Genomic DNA, 19,776 nt, shown 5'->3' with positions numbered 1-19,776 from the left:
TTACAGCGATACCCAATTTATATAGTTTTTTATGTTTAGCCGCTTTTACACAATAAAAACTATTTTATAGAAAAAATAATTATTTTTGCTCTGTTTTATTCTGAAAGCTATAACTTTTTTATTTTTCTGCTGATGGAGCTGTATGACAGCTTGTTTTTTTTTTGCGGGGCAAGATGAAGTTTTCAGCGGTACCATTTTTATTCACATTTGTCTTTTTGATTACGTTTTATTGCAATTTTTGTTCGGCAGCATGATGATATAGCATTGTTTTTTACCTCGTTTTTTTACGGTGTTTACTGAAGGGGTTAACTGGTGGGACAGTTTTATAGAGCGGGTCGTTACGGACGCGGCGATACCAAATATGTATAGTTTTATTGTTTATTTCTTTATTGATATAAATGTATTTATTGGAAAAAATATTTGATTTTTTTTTCTTTATTTTTGGATTAAAAAAAAATATTTTTACACATTTTTAATTTTTTTTTTTTTTTTACTGTTTTTTTTTGCATTGTCCCATCCTGGGACATTACTGTATTATATCAGATCGCTGTTCTGCAATTCATCTGCACTACAGAACATTGGAGCAGCTACTGACAGGCAGGGAAGGAGGCGTTTCAGATCCTGCTCCCTGCAGGCACTGGGAAGCCACCTTCCCTGCAGGACCCAGAAGGACCCCGCAGCCATCTTGGGGCGGAGTGTCTCCATGGAGACCATCAGGACAACGCGATCAGATCGTGTTATCTTGATGGAAGCGCGTAATGAATCAGGGGATGCTCCTCTATGCCGCTGTCACTACTGACAGCGGCCTCAGATGGGTTAAATGCCTGCTGTCGGTGCTAGCACCGATCGTGGGCGTTGCTGCGGGGTGTCAGCTTTCACATACAGCTGACACCCGCACCCGATCGCCACGGTGCTCAGCGTGATGCCACGCGATGGGTGTGCCGAGCTAGTACTGTGTGGGGTTAAAGGGATTGTCAGGCCTCAGGCTACAAGCTGGAGGTCACTCTATGTGACTGCAGACTTGTGAATCCTCCCATCGCTCACACTGTGCACTATGAGGGCTCTCTGGTCCCAGGAGCAGTGGTCGCATGCCGACTAGAAGCCTCACCCAATGTCAGTGTATAGAGCGAGGCCAGAAACAGTCTAGTCGTAATGTGGACTGCAGTTTTCAAATAACACATAGTCATGTGCCCGCCGCTGCCGACACCAGAGAATCCTTGCAGCTCACATGATGCCCAATGTGAGAAATCTTGAGTGTGCACTCACATAAAGTGATTATAGACTTGTACCCTGAGTCCGGGCAACCCCTTTAATTTAATAATTAGAATAATTTTTCTAACACAACAAAACCTGACACCTGCGTGTTTTCAGCATTTCTTTCACCACCCATTAGGTACTTTTAATGGGTGAAAAACACTGAAAAAACACTGATAGAAGTGAAATGCTCTGTTGTGTTAAAAAAAAACAAGCAAAGCACAAAATACCGAGGACAAATAAAAACAAGGTGTGCGCATGAGATGTCTGACAACTATTATGGTATGTGCACACGTTGCAGATTAGCTGCGGAATTTTCTGCAGAGAATCCGCATCTCTTTGCAGCAAACGTGGGGAAAAACGCTTGCGGATTTCATGCGGATGTCTTGCGGATTATACTGCGTTTTTGCTGTGCGGGTTTGTTAGGTGGTACTGGGAATGAATTGTGCTTCTGGAGGAGAGAGAATAATTGGCATAATGCGGAAAAAACACCGCTGCAAATTTGCGCAGATTCCTCCGCAGCATGTGCACAGCAATTCTTAATTTAACATTGAATTACATTGGCTGTGCACTGCACTGCGGATTTGATGCAATTCCGCGCGTCCAAAAATGCTGTGGATCCACATCAAAATCCGCAACGTGTGCACATAGCCTTAGACTTAGCTGGTACTGTGAAACGCAGCTAAAAATTTGCATTAAAAAAGCATAAAAAAAGCCTAGTGGGAACAAAGCCTTAACGTGCCGTTGTCTCACTCTCTATGTGCTCCTCACAGGTCTTTATTTAGTTTGCATATATAGTAGGGTTGGGCTCACCGTGCATGTGTTGTGACGGTCACACAGCCGCAACACATGCAGATGTGGCACCGAACAGCTGATTATCGGGAGCGCTGCAAGTTACTGAGGCAGCTATTCGGTAAGCGCTATAGCTATTCGGTAAGCGCTTATCCGAAGCTATTCAATCAGTCCTAATATACAGTCATGGCTGAAAGTGTTGGTGAAAGTAGGTTGGGGGATGCAGTGTGGACTGGCCTTCTCGCCTTCGCACGTGCGCTGTACTCACGGTCACGGAGCCTCGCTCTCTGGCTGTCACTGGGCACACAGCGCCTCGCTTTCTGGGAGCCTCGCTGCTAGCAGCGGGAGCCGACGGGAACAGTCCTTCACAGTGCCAGTGCTCTAAGGACGGAGCACACTGCTCAGCCTCCCGCGCGCTGCTTGTCCCCGCCAAAGCTGTCTGCCATCGTGCGCGCTTTCTCTTAGCCTCTCCTCCTGCCTCTCAGTCACTGGGAGTGTCTGCTGCAGTCCGTTGCAGCGCTGCCCACCTTGCTGCTCGTACGCTGACGGCTGGGGACTCTGCAGCTTTGCGCGCTTTTCCCCTCAGCTTCCGGCCAGGTTCCCTGACTAAAGACGCCCCCTCTTTCTGGGTCATGGGGCCTCTCCGGTCCCCTGGGAAATAGGGGACGCAGCCTCGACAGTTCCGTACCCGGTGCAGCAGAGGTACCCGCTGCTCGGTCTTCCTCCTTACACTGGCACCCTTGAAATCGTTACAAAAAAATGACGTACTTCTCCCAGAATGATTGCAATTACAAATATTTTGTTTTTTATACACGTTTATTTCCTGTGTGTGTATTGGAACAACACAAAACAAAAACAGAAAAAAAGGCAAATTGGACATCATTTCTCAAAAATGGGCTAATCCTGAGCATCCTGGCAGTGGTGAGGGGGACATTGTGACGTCTCTTTACTTTGGTTATACAATGTATTGATCATACTGTGGTTATATACAGGATACGGCATATTCTTACCCATTTATTATGGAGTCATTCATTCTAGCATCCAGTACAGATCTGAGCGCAGTTATCCGCTTTATATATCATATGTTATAACTGCTGGTACCGTTCAAAATCTAATATAGAAATCATATACAATGTGTGCGAACGATGCTGATCGTCTGTGGATCTACTTCATCCATAACTCAGTAATTCCCAACCATATTACTGAAGGGGAAATCCGAGAAATGTTTCTTCTCCTCGGACCTCTGATGCCATCGCTGTCGGAGGGGCCTGGTGTCGCGGTGGGTCTGGTATCCTATAATTCTTGTCCTTTGCTAATAATTCAGCTCAGATATATTCATCACCTGGAGAAGTCTGTGTGCAGGCTGTATGGAGTCTCCGGTAACGTGACCGGTCTTGTATTCTGGGAAATCCCTGATTAAGGCTGGAAGAAAGTGAAATACTCCCCAAACACTATGCTCACATCCCAGTAATCGCATACCGGTCACTACTGTAGCATGGGCTATTGTCTCCATAAGTCAGGGGTTGTCCAATGCTGGATAACCTCTTAAGTTCTAGTGTGCCCCTACATAAAATTAAAAACACACATTTACCTCCCATACCGGCGCCTCTCCTGTGTTTTCAGAGCTGTGATTACTTGTTGACATAATGTCAAGTGGCCGCTGCAGTCGCTCAGCGACTAGTGATTGGCTGCAGCAGTCACTTGCCATTACAATGCCACAAAAACAGCGCTGACCTCATAGGCAGTAAGTATACAGTACATTATTATTGTGGGGAACAATAATAGTTAGAAAGCGGTTGTACATTACTGGACCTCCCCTGTAAGTGGTTAGAGGGATGCAGTGCAGGATATTAGGGGTGATCAAGGAGATAGAAGTTCATATCCCTGATAATAAGTTAACAAAATGGAAAACAAAAACTCACATTTTCCCATTTAATTATAGAATTTTTTTTAAAAAAAGCCCCACATAATTGATATTGCCACATTAGTAATGACCCCGGTTACAAAAATTGTCCAATTACTGAACCTACATGGCGAGCGCAGTGAACAATACACCAGTTTTTAGTTTACCGGCCTCCCCAAAACATGGAAGAAATACTGTGTAAAGACAAAAAAACATGGACCTTAAATTGGATTTCAATGTATTTTTTTCATATATTAAATAAAAACTAAGTTTATATCACCCCCACCCATTTCCAAACTGAACATAAATATTTGTTTAAAAAAAAAAAGAAAAATATGCATACTCAGTAATATTTCGTTCGTAAAAGTCTGATCATCTAATACAGTGGTCCCCAACCTTTTTTGCACCAGGGACCGGCTTCAAGCAAGACCATTCTGCCATGGCCCGGCAGGGATGGAGGTGTGACATGGGCGGGGCTTTGGTCATAAGGGGGCGGGGCTATGGACGCGGTTGTTTAGCAGTGCATACTTATCATTTAATTATAACATTTATAATGTGACTCAACTCACCATAGGTTTTGAATGAGTGGGAGCACAGGGCTTGTTTCTCTGTTTCAGTGGGAGCACTGGGCTACTTCTACTGATGACCGTCACTGCTAATGATGATTGGAACCTACAAGGAAATGGAGCATTGAGCACTTAAGATTGTACTGGAGTTCTGTACATGCTGATTATTTTCTAATCATCAGAAAATGTATGTGTGGCTCCTCCTTCTTGTATGCATGGCTCCCCTGTCCCATCCTTGTATCATGGCTCCGCTCCCACTGTCCCATCCTGTATACATGGCTCCCCTGTCCCATCCTGTATACATGGCTCCCCTCCCACTCTCCCTCCCTTTCATATATGGCTCCGCTTCCACTCTCCCTTGTATATATGGCTCTGCTCCCACTCTCCCTCACCTGTATATATGGCTCTGCTCCCACTCCCTCCCTTGTATATATGGCTCTCTTCCCACTCTCCCTCCCTTGTATATAGGGCTCCGCTCCCACTCTCCCTCCCCTGTATATATGGCTCTGCTCCCACTCTCCCTCCCTTGTATATATGGCTCTCCTCCCACTCTCCCTCCCCTGTATATATGGCTCCGCTCCCACTCTCCCTCCCTTATATATATATATGGCTCCGCTCCCACTCTCCCTCCCTTGTATATACGGCTCCGCTCCCACTCTCCCTCCCTTGTATATACGGCTCCGCTCCCACTCTCCCTCCCCTGTATATACGGCTCTGCTCCCACTCTCCCTCCCCTGTATATACGGCTCCGCTCCCACTCTCCCTCCCCTGTATATACGGCTCCGCTCCCACTCTCCCTCCCTTATATATGGCTCCGCTCCCTCTCTCCCTCCCCTGTATATATGGCTCCGCTCCCACTCTCCCTCCCCTGTATATACGGCTCCGCTCCCACTCTCCCTCCCCTGTATATACGGCTCCGCTCCCACTCTCCCTCCCCTGTATATATGGCTCCGCTCCCACTCTCCCTCCCTTGTATATACGGCTCCGCTCCCACTCTCCCTCCCCTGTATATACGGCTCCGCTCCCACTCTCCCTCCCCTGTATATATGGCTCCGCTCCCACTCTCCCTCATATATATATGGCTCCGCTCCCACTCTCCCTCCCTTGTATATATGGCTCCGCTCCCACTCTCCCTCCCTTGTATATACGGCTCCGCTCCCACTCTCCCTCCCCTGTATATACGGCTCCGCTCCCACTCTCCCTCCCCTGTATATACGGCTCCGCTCCCACTCTCCCTCCCTTATATATGGCTCCGCTCCCTCTCTCCCTCCCCTGTATATACGGCTCCGCTCCCACTCTCCCTCCCTTATATATGGCTCCGCTCCCACTCTCCCTCCCCTGTATATGGCTCCGTTCCCACTCTCTCTCCCTTATATATATGGCTCCGCTCCCACTCTCCCTCCCTTATATATGGCTCCGCTCCCACTCTCCCTCCCCTGTATATGGCTCCGTTCCCACTCTCTCTCCCTTATATATATGGCTCCGCAACGGCCCGGTGCTGGGCCGCGGACCGGTGGTTGGGGACCCCTGAACTAATATATAAAGCTCAAGTGTGTGTATGTATGTATGTATGTATGTATGTGTGTGTGTGTGTGTATGTCCGGGATTGGCATCCGCACCGTCGCAGCTACAGCCACAAAATTTGGCACAGTCACACGTCTGGACCCCGAGAGTGTCCTAAGCTATGTGGTGAGGTGAAATTTTAACCCCGCGCGTTCCAATTCACCAAACAATTTTGCCCCTATCTACATAATGGGGAAAGTGTGTATCAAGCCCTGCCCCTCATTATGATGTCATAATGGTTGCCATGGCGACGCTGATGTCATCATAGGTTGCATGCCCCGCCGCTCATTATGTCATAATGGTTGACTATGGGATGGAGGATGTGTGATGGGTATATGGGCACTGGACTATGGGATGGAGGAGATGTATGATGGGTATATGGGCACGGGACTATGGGATGGAGGATAATTATAATTTGCTATAGCTAACCAGTTAGTTACTATGCCCGGGCAGCGCCGGGCTCTTCAGCTAGTTCATTATAAAGTCAATTCCCCCACACGTTAATCTCTGTAAAGGAAAAAAAAAAATGAAACTTAGAATTGCCGCTTGTTCCTTCACTACAACTTCCCCCAGAAATGCACAGTAGTAATTAGAACATAACAGTAATGGGGGCAGAAAATGACAACAGTTTATTAAACCCAATAAAATCTGGAGAGAAAAAACCCGTCATTATCGCCACAATCCCACAGATCTGCAGAACAAGTTCCCGGCTCATCTTTATCCCACACTAAGCGAAGGAAAAATGAAATCCAAAACTACAACTCCCAGAAAAGTCCTCATACGACCGGACGGACGGAAGAATAATGTTATGTAAAAAGTAACGCGACTGCCCGGAAGGTGTTATATTTCTGGAGATAAACTCCCCAGTAAGTTTCTTGTCCCCAGTAGAATGAATTGCACTTTTCTAATATTCCGGAGTTTGCAGCTTTTTGTAATTATAATAACATGGGAAACATTGTATTATATTCCACAATAAAAGTAACAGAAAAAGACGACTGTGACATCGGTGTAAATGTCCTTTATTTATAGATTGGATGATGAGATCAGGAAATACTGTAAGATTCATTTATAATTATTCCCATTTTTATAGAAAAAAACAAACAAACAAAAGTCCTGGAGCAGAAAATCCGGGGATTATGTTTCCTTCTGATTTCTGTTATTGTGGATGATATTTCGTGGTGTTATATAATCTCTCGGGGCTGATTGCCTCACATTCATCAGGAGCCCTGTCATTAGCATAAAATTAGCATATTCTGATCCACAAACATTTTTCTTAATAGATCCTTGTTACTATCGCTCTTTCTACTTCTGGCAAATGATCAGCTGCTCCTAAAGGGAACCTGTCAGGACGATTTTACTGCTGAGTCTCGTGGTCCAGCTGTATAGATCCCAGTACAGCAATAAAGATGGCGCCTGTCTGGTAGTGATCCGATGTGTCAGCGCCGAGAAACCCAGCTCTGAAGCCACATGCAGATTAGTCTTGACGATCACTGGGTCCATGTCAGCGCAGTCACAGCGCTCGTCCACGCTGATCTGCAGGAGGCGTTAGAGCGGGATCTCTCGGTGTTTGTGCATCGGGTCACTACAATACAGGGGTCATTATTATTGTTGCACTAGTGATATACAGTCGCACCACTAGTATCTGTATTAAACTCATCCCTAATGAGAAAATACAAAGCTGCACTCTGGATTGTTTAGAATGGTAAATCTAGAAAATTGGAACCGCATTACTGCCATAGAAAATAGATAAGTGCTATATTATGTATATATTTTCCAAAATTCCATATATACATAATATAGCACTTACCTATTTTTTATGGCCGTAATGCAGTTCCAATTTTCTAGATTTACCATTATCCACAATCCAGAGTGCAGCTTTGTATTTTCTTAATTGTTGTGTTAGCTGGCTCCTGTTCAATCTAGTTGGGATGTGCTGCTCAGTTTTTCTGTTTGTATTAAACTCACATTCTCCGTATAATAACTCAACCCTGATCCTCCTTTTCCCTCTGGGATCACATGATGCTCACGACGTTATTTCCCTGATGAGCGATCAGTGCGGAGCTGATAATGGCAAGCGATCAGTGCGGAGCTGATAATGGTGAGCGATCAGTGCGGAGCTGATAATGGTGAGCGATCAGTGCGGAGCTGATAATGGCAAGCGATCAGTGCGGAGCTGATAATGGCGAGCGATCAGTGCAGAGCTGATAATGGCGAGCGATCAGTGCGGAGCTGATAATGGTGAGCGATCAGTGCGGAGCTGATAATGGTGAGCGATCAGTGCGGAGCTGATAATGGTGAGCGATCAGTGCGGAGCTGATAATGGCGAGCGATCAGTGCGGAGCTGATAATGGTGAGCGATCAGTGCGGAGCTGATAATGGTGAGCGATCAGTGCGGAGCTGATAATGGTGAGCGATCAGTGCGGAGCTGATAATGGTGAGCGATCAGTGCGGAGCTGATAATGGTGAGCGATCAGTGCGGAGCTTATAAGGGTGTGTGCACACGCTGCGGATTTTGCTGCGGTTCCGCAGCGGTTTTGGCCGCTGCGGACCCGCAGCAGTTTTTGCTGCGTTGTACAGTACCATGATTCCCTATGGGAATCAAAAACCGCTGTGCAGACGGTGCGGAATTTTCCGCACGGATTATCTGCGGTTTTCAATTCGCAGAAAGAATTGACATGTCAATTCTTTCTGCGGATTCTGCTGCGGTTTGCCATCTCCTCCATTGAGGAGATGAAAAACCGCAGAGCAATCCGCAGGTAAAACCGCAGGTATTTTGACCTGCGGTTTCACCTGCGGATTTTACAAAATCCGCGCGGATGAATCCGCACCACAATCCGCAGCATGTGCACACAGCCTTATGGTGAGCGATCAGTGCGGAGCTGATAATGGTGAGCGATCAGTGCGGAGCTGATAATGGTGAGCGATCAGTGCGGAGCTGATAATGGTGAGCGATCAGTGCGGAGCTGATAACGGCGAGTGCTCCGCAGCACCATGTAAGCAGGGCTGTGGAGTCGGAGTCGAGAAGTTGGAGTCAGAGTTGGTGTCATAGAAATTGAGGAGTTGGAGTATTGGCTTACTGACTCCACAGCTCTGTATCTACTGTAAGGTCACTTTAAACGTCCGTATGAAATCAGTACCGGTGTCACCATGTTTTGGATCAGTGTGTCAGCCATGTTTTTGCGGTACGGATAAAGAAAGAATGAAATGACAAACACGGGCATGTGAAGGAGACCTTACATGGGACCTGGAGAGTCAGGAGGAGGATGAAGGACAATGCTTTAACCCCTTCACCCCCAAGGGTGGTTTGCACGTTAATGACCGGGCCAATTTTTACAATTCTGACCACTGTCCCATAATGAGGTCATAACGCTGGAATGCTTCTATGGATCCCGGTGATTCTGACATTGTTTTCTCGTGACATATTGTACTTCATGATAGTGGTAAAATTTCATTCAAATAACTTGCGTTTATTTGTGAAAAAAACGGAAATTTGACGAAAATTTTGAAAAATTCGCAATTTTCCAACTTTGAACTTTTATGCCCTTAAATCACAGAGATACGGCACACAAAAAACTTGATAAGTAACATTTCCCACATGTTTACTTTACATCAGCACAATTTTGGAACCAAATTTTTTTTTTGTTAGGAAGTTATAAGGGTTAAAAATTGACCAGCGATTTCTCATTTTTGCAACACCATTTTATTTTTACGGACCACATCACATTTGAAGCCACTTTGAGGGGTCTATATGATAGAAAATACCCAAAAGTGACACCATTCTAAAAACTGCACCCCTTAAGGTGCTCAAAACCACATTCAAGAAGTTTATTAACCCTTTAGGTGCGTCACAGGAATTTTTTGAATATTTAAAAAAAAAAATGAACATCTAACTTTTTTTCACAAAAAAAATACTTCAGGTTCAATTTTTTTATTTTACCAAGGGTAACAGGAGAAATTGGACTGCAAAAGTTATTGTGCAATTTGTCCTGAGTACGCTGATACTTGATATGTGGGGGGGAACCACTGTTTCGGCGCATGGCAGAGCTCAGAAGGGAAGGAGCGCCGTTCGACTTTTTCAATGCAAAATTGGCTTGAATTCAGATCGGACGCCATATCACGTTTGCAGAGCCCCTGATGTACCTAAACAGTGGAAACCCCCCACAAGTGACCCCATTTTGGAAACTAGACCCCCCCCAAGGAACTTATCTAGATATGTGGAGAGAACTTTGAACCCACAAGGGCTTCACAGAAGTTTATAACGTACAGCGGTACAATGAAAAAATCATATTTTTTCCACAAAAATGATCTTTTCACCCCCAATTTTTATTTTCCCAAGGGTAACAGGACCCTAAAAGTTATTGTGCAATTTGTCCTGAGTATGCTGATACCCCACATGTGGGGGTAAACCACTATTTGGGCGCATGGCAGAGCTCGGAAGGGAAGCAGCGCCATTTGACGTTTTTGGCTGGAATTGAGATGGGACACCATGTCGCGTTTGGAAAGCCCCTGATATACCAAAACAGTAGAAACCCCCCACAAATGACACCATTTTGGAAACTAGACCCCCCCAAGGAACATATCTAGATGTGTGGTGAGCACTTTGAACCCCCCAGTGCTTCACAGAAGTTTATAACGCCCGGGCGTGAAAATAAAAAATTTGTATTTTTTTTCACAAACATGATCTTTTAGTCACCAATTTTTTTTATTTTCCCAAGGGTACCAGGAGAAATTGGACCCCAAAAGTTGTTGTCCAATTTGTCCTGAGAACGCTGATACCCCATATATGGGAGAAAACTACTGTATGGGCACATGTCGGGGCTCGAAAGGGAAGTAGTGATGTTTTGGAATGCAGACTTTGATGGAATGGTCTGCGGGTGTCATGTTGCCTTTGGAGAGCCCCTAATGTACCTAAACAGTGGAAACCCGCCACAAATGACCCCATTTGGAAACTAGACCCCCTAAGGAACTTATCTAGATGTGTGGTGAGCACTTTGAACCCCCAAGGGCTTCACAGAAGTTTATAATGCCCGGGCCTGAAAATAAAAAAAAATTTTTTTTCCACAAAAATGATATTTTTGCCCCCAATTTTTTATTTTCCAAAGGGTAATAGGAGACATTGGACCCCAAAAGTTGTTTTGCAATTTGTCCTGAGTAGGCTGATACCCTACATGTGGGGGTAGAACACTGTTTGGACGCATGGCAGAGCTTGGAGGGGAAGGAGCACCATTTGACTTTTTCAACTCAGAATTGGCTGGAATTGAGATCAGATGCCATGTTGCATTTGGAGAGCCCCTGATGTGCCCAAACAGTGGAAACCCCCAATTCTAACTCCAACCCTAACGCCAACACACCCCTAACCCTAATCTCAGCATTAACCCTAGCCCTAACCCTAGCCCTAATGGGAAAATGGAAATAAATACATTTTCTTTTAATTTTATTATTTTTCCCTAACTAAGGGGGTGATAACGGGGGGTTTGATTTACTATTTATGGCGGGTTTTTATATTTGGCGGCTGTCGCACGCTAAAAGACGTTTTTTTTTTTAAAAAATAGTTTTTGCATCACCACATATTGAGAGCTATCATTTTTCCGTATTTTAACCCACCGAGTCATGTGAGGTCTTATTTTTTGCGGGACGAGTTGACGTTTTTTTATTGGTACCATTTTCGGGCACGTGACATTTTTTGATCGCTTTTTATTCCGATTTTTGGGACGCTGAATGAACAAAACCAGCGTTTCATGAATTTCTTTTGGGGGGGTGCGTTTACACCGTTCCGCGTGCGGTAAAATTTATAAAGCGGTTTTATTCTTCGGGTCAGTACGGTTACAGCGATATCTCATTTATGTCGTTTTTTTATGTTTTGTCGGTTTTATGCAATGAAAACTATTTTATATAAAAAATAATTATTTTTGTATCGCTTTATTCTGCGAGCTATAACTTTTTTATTTTTTCGCTGATGATGCTGTATGGCGGCTCGTTTTTTGCGGGACAAGATGACGTTTTCAGTGGTACCATGGATATTTATATGCATCTTTTTGATCGTGCGTTATTGCACTTTTTGTTTGGCGGTATGATAATAAATCATTATTTTTTGGTTCGTTTTTTATTTTTTAAGGGGTTCGCTAAAGGGGTTAACTAATGGGACAGTTTTATAGGGCAGGTCGTTACGGACGCGGCGATACCTAATATGTGTACTTTTATTGTTTGGTTTTTTTTTATTTCCAAAAAATGAATTTATTGGGGAATATTTTTTTTTTTTTTTTTTAATTTGGCGATTTTTTAAAAATTATTTTAACACTTTTTTTTTTTTTTTTTATTACATAGTCCCAGGTGGGACATCACTGTCCTATGACAGATCGCTGATCTGTCACATCACAGATCACTGTGACAGATCAGCAATCTGTCACAGGCAGTGCTGCAGACTTCCTCATGCCTGTGAGGAAGTCAGCTCCCTACAGGCCCCCGTCGCCATCTTGGATTCGGGGGCCTGTAGGGAAAGAGATCCCCGCAGCAGCGCTGCACATTGCGCTGCCGTGGGGGGCTCAGGGAAGCACGGAGGGAGCCCCCTCCCTGCCGATGCTTCCCTTTAACCCCCCCCGGTACACCGTGATCATGTTTGATCGCGGTGTGCAAGGGGTTAACGTGTCAGGGGCGGTCCGTGACCGCCCCTGTCACATTGTGCCGGGTGTCAGCTATGATAATTAGCTGACACCCGGCCGCGATCAGCGGCGCTCACCACGTGGGCGCCGCTGATCGCGGTAGACGCACTATCCCGTCCATGGGCATAGGGGCCCGGGTCCCATGGACGGGATAGTACGTCTCATGTCAGAAAGGGGTTAATCTGTTACCAGCAGACATTTCCCAGTGTAACATGTAAGAACGTATAATGACCCCTCCGGTATAATACAACATTTGCTCTGTGCACCGATGTCTCCTGTACTGATATTTAATCATATAAATAGAAAAATATCAATAAAATCAGAACAAAACTGAAGCTACAATAAAATGAAACCCAAATCCTCACAGAAAATGTTATAACGAATGTAAAAAGCATGAAATAAAGCGACATAATGTTATATGCAGCGATCCCGCCCCCAGTATAATGCGCCATTAATGAGAATAACTGTGTAAGAGACACAAATATGTAAAGACTTCACCCAAAAGCTTCCGAGAAAATGTGACCTCCATCACCAGGACCCAGCCGGAGGCCTCACAATTCTGCTTTGTGCTTGTTTTTTATGAGCGCTCATTTTATTTCGGGATTAGACTTAATAATAATCAGATTATTGCATACGGCCGGTTCCTGTACAATCACACACAATGAAGTAATGACAGAAAAAAGGTGAGATTCTTCGGTCCACAAGGATGGAGGCAGAAGACGTCTCTCGTCCGGCTCTGTAATGACAAAAAGTACAAACCGTTCCCATTAGAGGTCATTACACCGGTCTAATAATGTCCTTGCTCGGGTTTGGAAGTGCTCGGAGATTTAGTTTCTGTTGCCGCAGCTGCATGATTTGCGGCTACTTGACAGCCTGGATACATGTGGAGATTGACTGTTTGTTAGGGAATTCCCACATGTATTCAGGCTGTCAAGTAGCCGCAAATCATGCAGCTGCGGCAACAGAAACTAAATCTCTGAGCACTTCCAAAGCATACTCGCTCATCACTAGAGGTGACCCAACTTTTGAAAGACGCCTTGGCTTGGCAGTTGGGCTCACATATATTGGCCAATCTATGCGCTTAGTACCTTCTTTTTTACTGTATTTTTCATAGCAAATTCGCATATAAATGTTTCATTTGTACATTATATAGCGCTTTTTTCCTTTTTTTTACATTTGCTATGGCAGTAATGCAGTTTCAATGTTCTAGACTAATCATTCTTGGTAAATCATGGTGCAACCTTTATTGTTTTTCAAGTTATATGATTTTTTGGTTGACACCTGTTCACACTAGCTTTGCATGTGCTGGTCTTTTTCACTATTTGTATCAAACCCTTTTTGGACATTCCCACTCTCATCGGCCACAGTTTATTTTAAATAGCTGGTCTGTTCCTGCCCCATGAATTGTAGGCTTTTTGCCCAGGAGAGGTGACATATCAGAACAGGGACCCAACGTTTGAAGGACGCCTTGATGTGGTATTTGGGCTCACATATATTGGCCAATCTATGGGCTAAGTACCTTCTTTTTTACTGTATTTTTAATAGCAATTTTTCATATACACTATATAGCACTCTTTGACCCATTTTCTATGGCAGTAATGCAGTTTCAATGTTCTAGACTAATCATTCTTGGTAAATCATGGTGCTACCTTTATTGTTTTTCAACGCAACACTGACTGACAGCTTATGGCCCGTAGAAAGCTGAAAATCAGTGCTGTATGGAGGGGATAGACTAAGCTACTAAATATATAGGACTACAGAGCAGAAACTCATCACTGAGAAGACTAGCAAAGCTGCAGCAGATAAAACAGCGTGTTATCAAACTACAGCAAGAAGCCCAGTAAGTGACCCAGTTCTAGAATTAGGGTCTCTGCACCTACTTTATGCTGCTCTCAGATAAGACAGAAAATCCCAATGATAGATTCTTTATAAACTCGATAGAGAAGGGAAGAATTGAAGATTATTACTGACAGCCTCTCTCCCAGGCTGTAATAGAGAACCTTCTTCTGCACTAATTGTTTTTGCAATTTTTTATTCTTTTTCTTTCCTTTCTCCATTTTTAGTGTATGACCAGCTGTAAAGGAATCTGTCTGCTCCCCCAGTCTGCACCGTCCATGTACCGGGAATATACAGCATTTATATTCTCCTTCTTTAAGTGACGATCACATAATGATCAATATATACTGTATATGGAAAAAGACGAATCTCACCTTTCTTCCTCGCAATCCCTTTACAATCCCTTCCCTCCTCCCCACTTTCCTCTTTCCCCCAGTAAGTTTCTCCTAATTCTCCCCTCATTGCACGGCGGCAGCATTTACAGAAGACATCACCACTCACCATTAGGCGTTGGCCGGATTATTGGAGTCGGAGGATGTGTCCGAAGCTGTGAAAATAGGAAATGATTTATAGCAAAATCTCAGTTTTATAAGATGTCACAGATGAAATGTGAGTAGAAGGTGGAGAAACACTGGAAACCTTCTCTTTACTGTTTTTTTTTGTTTTTCTTCATTCATGTGCAGCAGTTTTCAGTCTCCAGAAAATGTGTCTGGTTTTCTTTTTAGACAGCGATTAACACAGAATGGCGCCTGTGTCTGTCCTCATGGGGTGTAACTTGCTACATCAGGACGTACATACAGCTCTGGCAAAAATTAAGAGACCACTGCACAGATTTACAAAAATCAGCTTCTCTCCATATCTAACAGCCGTTCCATTCCATTGTCAGTTGAATTCCAACCAGAGTACACCTCATTCTACTTAATGAGCTTCTGATTAGGTGATCACCTGAACTAAATCTCATTTAACAAAGGAAAGTATAAAAAAGCCTGCTGTGGTGTTCACAATCCTTTTTTAATAGGACAAGCTGGATGGCAAAACAACTGCTAGTAATATCCCAAAAGTAATAGGAATGAAAAAATAGTAACTTTTAACCATGCCAAAGAGTTGAACAGTAAATTCTTGAGTGAGGAAAAGAAGGGCTCAATTCTGGCTTTACTAGCAGTGGGATACAGTGAGCGTCATGTTGCCTCCATCCTTACAAATTTCTAAGACGGCTGTCCATTACAACAAGGTCACGCCGGACATATTGAGTACAACAAAGTTACAGACTGGTAGAGGGTGAAAACGACTCTCCACTGACCGGGATGACCGTCATCTTATTCAAATGTCACTCAGCAACCGCAGGATGACATCAAGTGACCTACAAAAGAAATGGCAGCTGGCATGAAGTCCATGGCAAGAACAGTTCGTAACAGGCTCCTAGAGGCAAGGCTCAAGTCATGTAAAACTAGATAAAAGCCTTTCATCAATGAGAAGCAAAGGAGAGCCAGGCTGAAGTTTGCCAAAGACCATAAGGATTGGACCATAGAGGACTGGAGTAAGGTAATCTTCTCTGATGAGTCTAATTTTTAGCTTTGCCCAACACCTGGCCATCTAATGGTTAGACGGAGACCTGGAGAGGTGTACAAGCCACAGTGTCTTGAACCCACTGTGAAATTTGGTGGAGGATCGGTGATAATCTGGGGATGCTTCAGTAAGGCTAGAATTGGGCAGGTTAATCTTTGTGAAGGACGTAAGAATCAAGCCGCATACAAGGTTATCCTGGAAAAACAGTTGATTCCTTCTGCTCAGGCAATGTTCTCCAACTCTGAGGACTGGTTTTCCCAGCAGGACAATGCGCCATGCCACACAGCTAGGTCAATCAATGTGTGGATGAAGGACCACCACATCAAATCCCTGTCATGGCCAGCCCAATCTCCAGACCTGAACCCCAATGAAAACCTCTGAAATGTAATCAAGAGGAAGATGGATCGTCACAAGCCATCAAACAAAGAAGAACTGCTTCAATTTTTGTACCAGGAGTGGCATAAGGTCACCCAAAAGCAGTGTGAGAGACTGGTGGAAAGCAGCCAAGACGCATTAAAGATGTGATTAAAAATCATGGTTATTCCACAAAATATTGATTTCTGAACTCTTCCTGAGTTAAAACAGTAATATTGTTGTTTCTAAATGATTATGATCTTGTTTTCTTAGCATTATTTGAGGTCTGCAAGCACTCTGCATTTTTTGTTATTTTGAACATTTCTCATTTTCTCAAAATAAACACAAAATTTAGTGTTTGGAAATTCGGAGACATGTTGTCAGTAGTTTATAGAATAAAAGAGCAATTTACATTTTACTCAAAAATATAAAGAGAAAAATCAGACAAAATTAACATTTTGCAGTGGTCTCTTAATTTTTGCCAGAGCTGTATAAGTCACTGTGATGGCGCTGGGACAGAAGTTGTGTCCGTGCCGTCCGCAGCATATGAAGCTCTCACTGCATCTTCTGGGACCAGAGCGAGTGCAATCCCAGCACTTTATCTCCTTGTTCCACTTTAATAGAAATCTGCTACCAGGGTTTTGCCACCTAATCTGATAGCAGCATAAGACAGAGACCCTGATTCCAGCGCTGTGTCACTTAGGCCTCTTTCACACATCAGTTTTTTGCCTTCAGGCGCGATCCGGCTTTTTTTTGTAAAACCGGATCCGGCAAAATGCAATGCCGGATCCGGTTTTTCCCCATTGACTTGCATTAGCGCCGGATCGTGCCGGATGGCATTGCGTTTCATCCGTTTTTTGCCGGATCCGGCAACTTGTCTCATTCCGGCGTCTTGAAAAAACGTCTACTGTAACGTTTTTTGTCTCCGGCGAAAAAGCCGGAAGCGCCGGATCCGGCGCTTCCAGCTTTTTGCTACAATGAAAGTCTATGGGCGCCGGAATGCGCCGGATCCAGAAAAAGACGGATCCAGCCACCGGATCCGGTTTTTTTAAGTCTGCGCATGCTCAGATCCAATTGGCCAGCCTCCAGGAACAGAGACGGATCCAGCAAAAAAACTGATCCGTTTCTACAGTTCTCCAAAATTTATGCCGGATCCGTTTTTTCTAAAAAAAGCCGGATCCTGCCTGACGGCAAAAAACTGATGTGTGAAAGTAGCCTTACTGCGCTGCTTGCTGTAGTTTTGATAAAATCCCTCTTTTCTCAGATTATCACTAGCTCTGTATTACTCTGTATTGATTGGCAGCGTTTCATGTACCCTGTGCATAGGCAGAAAGTTGCCAATCAGTGGTGTGGGCAGAATTATATAAAGCTCAGCATGCAGAGAACTGCTAGATTTGCAACGTATAAAATAGTAATGTTATCGAAATGACAACATGCAGCCTGGTAAGTGGGAATCAGGGTCTCTGCCTATATTATGCTGCACTCAGATGGAATAGCAAAAACTTAATGACAGATTTCTTTTAAAGAGAGTCTGTCATCCACAAAATTCTAATTGACCCATTGATACATTCATATAGGAGATTTAGCCCCTATAAAATAAGACCCATGCTATAGATTTTACTTTTTTCATTTCATATAAATCTGTTTTACTAGATATGTAAATGAAGGGACCTCAGTGCACCACTGGTGTGGCCAAGAGCTCAGGACACCGTACCGTCCCCTCTATTACAATCCTCAGCCCTGCACGCACTGACACTGCAGGGGTGGAAAGCACACACAGTGTCAGTGTGCGCAACTGCGTTCTGATCCCTCTACTGCAGGGGTCCTCAAACAACGGCCTGCAGGCCACATGCAGCCCACCAAGGACTTTTATCCGGCCCCTGGGCCCAGCCAACATTTAACTGCAGTTCAATGCCAGCGGGCCCTGTAATCGCGGGCGGGACGAGGTGCCGAGGAAAGGCGTTGCACAGCCCTCCGTATGCAGCACAGCACACACGGCCCGGCCTGATGACGTCACGCCGCCTGTGCCTGAAGAAGACGAGCGGGCGCCTCTTCAGAGCAGCCGGGGACATAGGTGAGTACTGTTTTTTTTTTTTTTTTAACGCCGGGTCCTATTGGGGACATTTACCTGCCTATTGGGGACCTGTGCTACTGGGCACTGATCAGGCTGCATTGATGGGCACTGATCAGGCTGCATTGATGGCAGGCCCGGATTGGCAATATAACCAACCGGGCATTTTCCCGCTGGGCCGCTGTCACGTGGGCCGCGGGCGGCAGCGCCCAATCATCTGGCCGCTTGCCAGCTGCTGCGGCCACTGTTGCTTCTGCCGCCGGCCCTCTGCGGGCATGCGGTGATAGTTTCCAAGTTCCTCCCGCACTGCAGGGAGATAAGCCGCCACGCCCCAGAGCCGTGTGTACGAGGTGTACGGAGCGGAGCCGTGTGTGTACGAGGTGTACGGAGAGGAGCCGTGTGTACGAGGTGTACGGAGCGGAGCCGTGTGTGTACGAGGTGTACGGAGCGGAGCCGTGTGTATGAGGTGTACGGAGCGGTGCCGTGTGTGTGTACGAGGTGTACGGAGCGGAGCCGTGTGTACGAGGTGTACGGAGAGGAGCCGTGTGTGTGTACGGAGCGGAGCAGGATGTGTACGAGATGTACGGAGAGGAGCCACGCGTGTACGAGGTGGACAGAGTGGAGCCGTGTGTGTATGGAGTGGAGCCATATGTGTACGGGATGTACGGAGCGGAGCCAAGTGTGTACAAAGCATACAAAGCGGGCTTTTCCCACGGACACAGGAGTACACGGCGGAGCCCCGAGGAGCATTTTAAAACACACACATGACATTCCACCTGAAGTGATGTGCTGGAAGCTGACCGGAAATGAGAATTTCTTGAGGAGATTGTGACGGAACCAGGAATGCTTCAGATCCATCACCGTGTCCTCCTCCGACAGCGCAGACAGCAGGATCGCCTTGGAATCGGGGATGTCGGCCATGTGAGCGGATCATGATAGGTCCTGCACCGGGAGGCTCAGGTGGGCACTACAATGGGAGCCGGGCTGCTATAGTATCTTTGTAGAATCTTTCTTTATTTCTTTCTCTCTTTTTCTTTCTTTCTCTGTTCTTTCTTTGTCTCTCTCTGTTCTGTCTTTCCCTCATTTTCTTTCTCTCTGTTCTTTCTTTCTCTCTCTGTTCTTTCTTTCTCTGTTCTTTCTTTTTTTCTCTCTCTGTTCTTTCTTTTTTCTCTCTCTGTTCTTTCTTCCCCTCTTTCTTTCTTTTTCTTTCCT

The 19,776-nt window shown here is 45.1% G+C and overlaps 1 protein-coding gene across 4 annotated transcripts in view; it reads right to left on the bottom strand.

Annotated features, from left to right (window-relative positions):
- LOC141048423 (class I histocompatibility antigen, F10 alpha chain-like) overlaps positions 1–19,776 on the bottom strand; it is a 300,218-nt gene that overhangs the window by 174,695 nt on the left and 105,747 nt on the right. Inside the window, exons 7-8 of one of the 4 annotated variants that reach the window (XM_073543977.1) lie at positions 15,075–15,120; positions 11,149–13,473 (exon numbers count right to left, since the gene is read on the bottom strand). The exons of the other annotated variants lie outside the window; for them this stretch is intronic. Of the exons in view, the coding sequence (XP_073400078.1) occupies positions 15,077–15,120 (44 nt within the window). The 3' untranslated portion in view covers positions 11,149–13,473; positions 15,075–15,076. Of the gene's footprint in view, positions 1–11,148; positions 13,474–15,074; positions 15,121–19,776 lie in introns of those variants that run through there. 4 annotated transcript variants of the gene reach the window in all.

The sequence above is a fragment of the Dendrobates tinctorius genome, unplaced genomic scaffold (assembly GCF_039654945.1).
Source record: "Dendrobates tinctorius isolate UK_male_01 unplaced genomic scaffold, ASM3965494v1 ptg000135l, whole genome shotgun sequence".
Taxonomy (NCBI): Eukaryota; Metazoa; Chordata; class Amphibia; order Anura; family Dendrobatidae; genus Dendrobates; species Dendrobates tinctorius.
The sequence above is the reverse complement of the archived record's forward strand: the minus strand, read 5'-3'. Positions and strand labels throughout refer to the sequence as shown.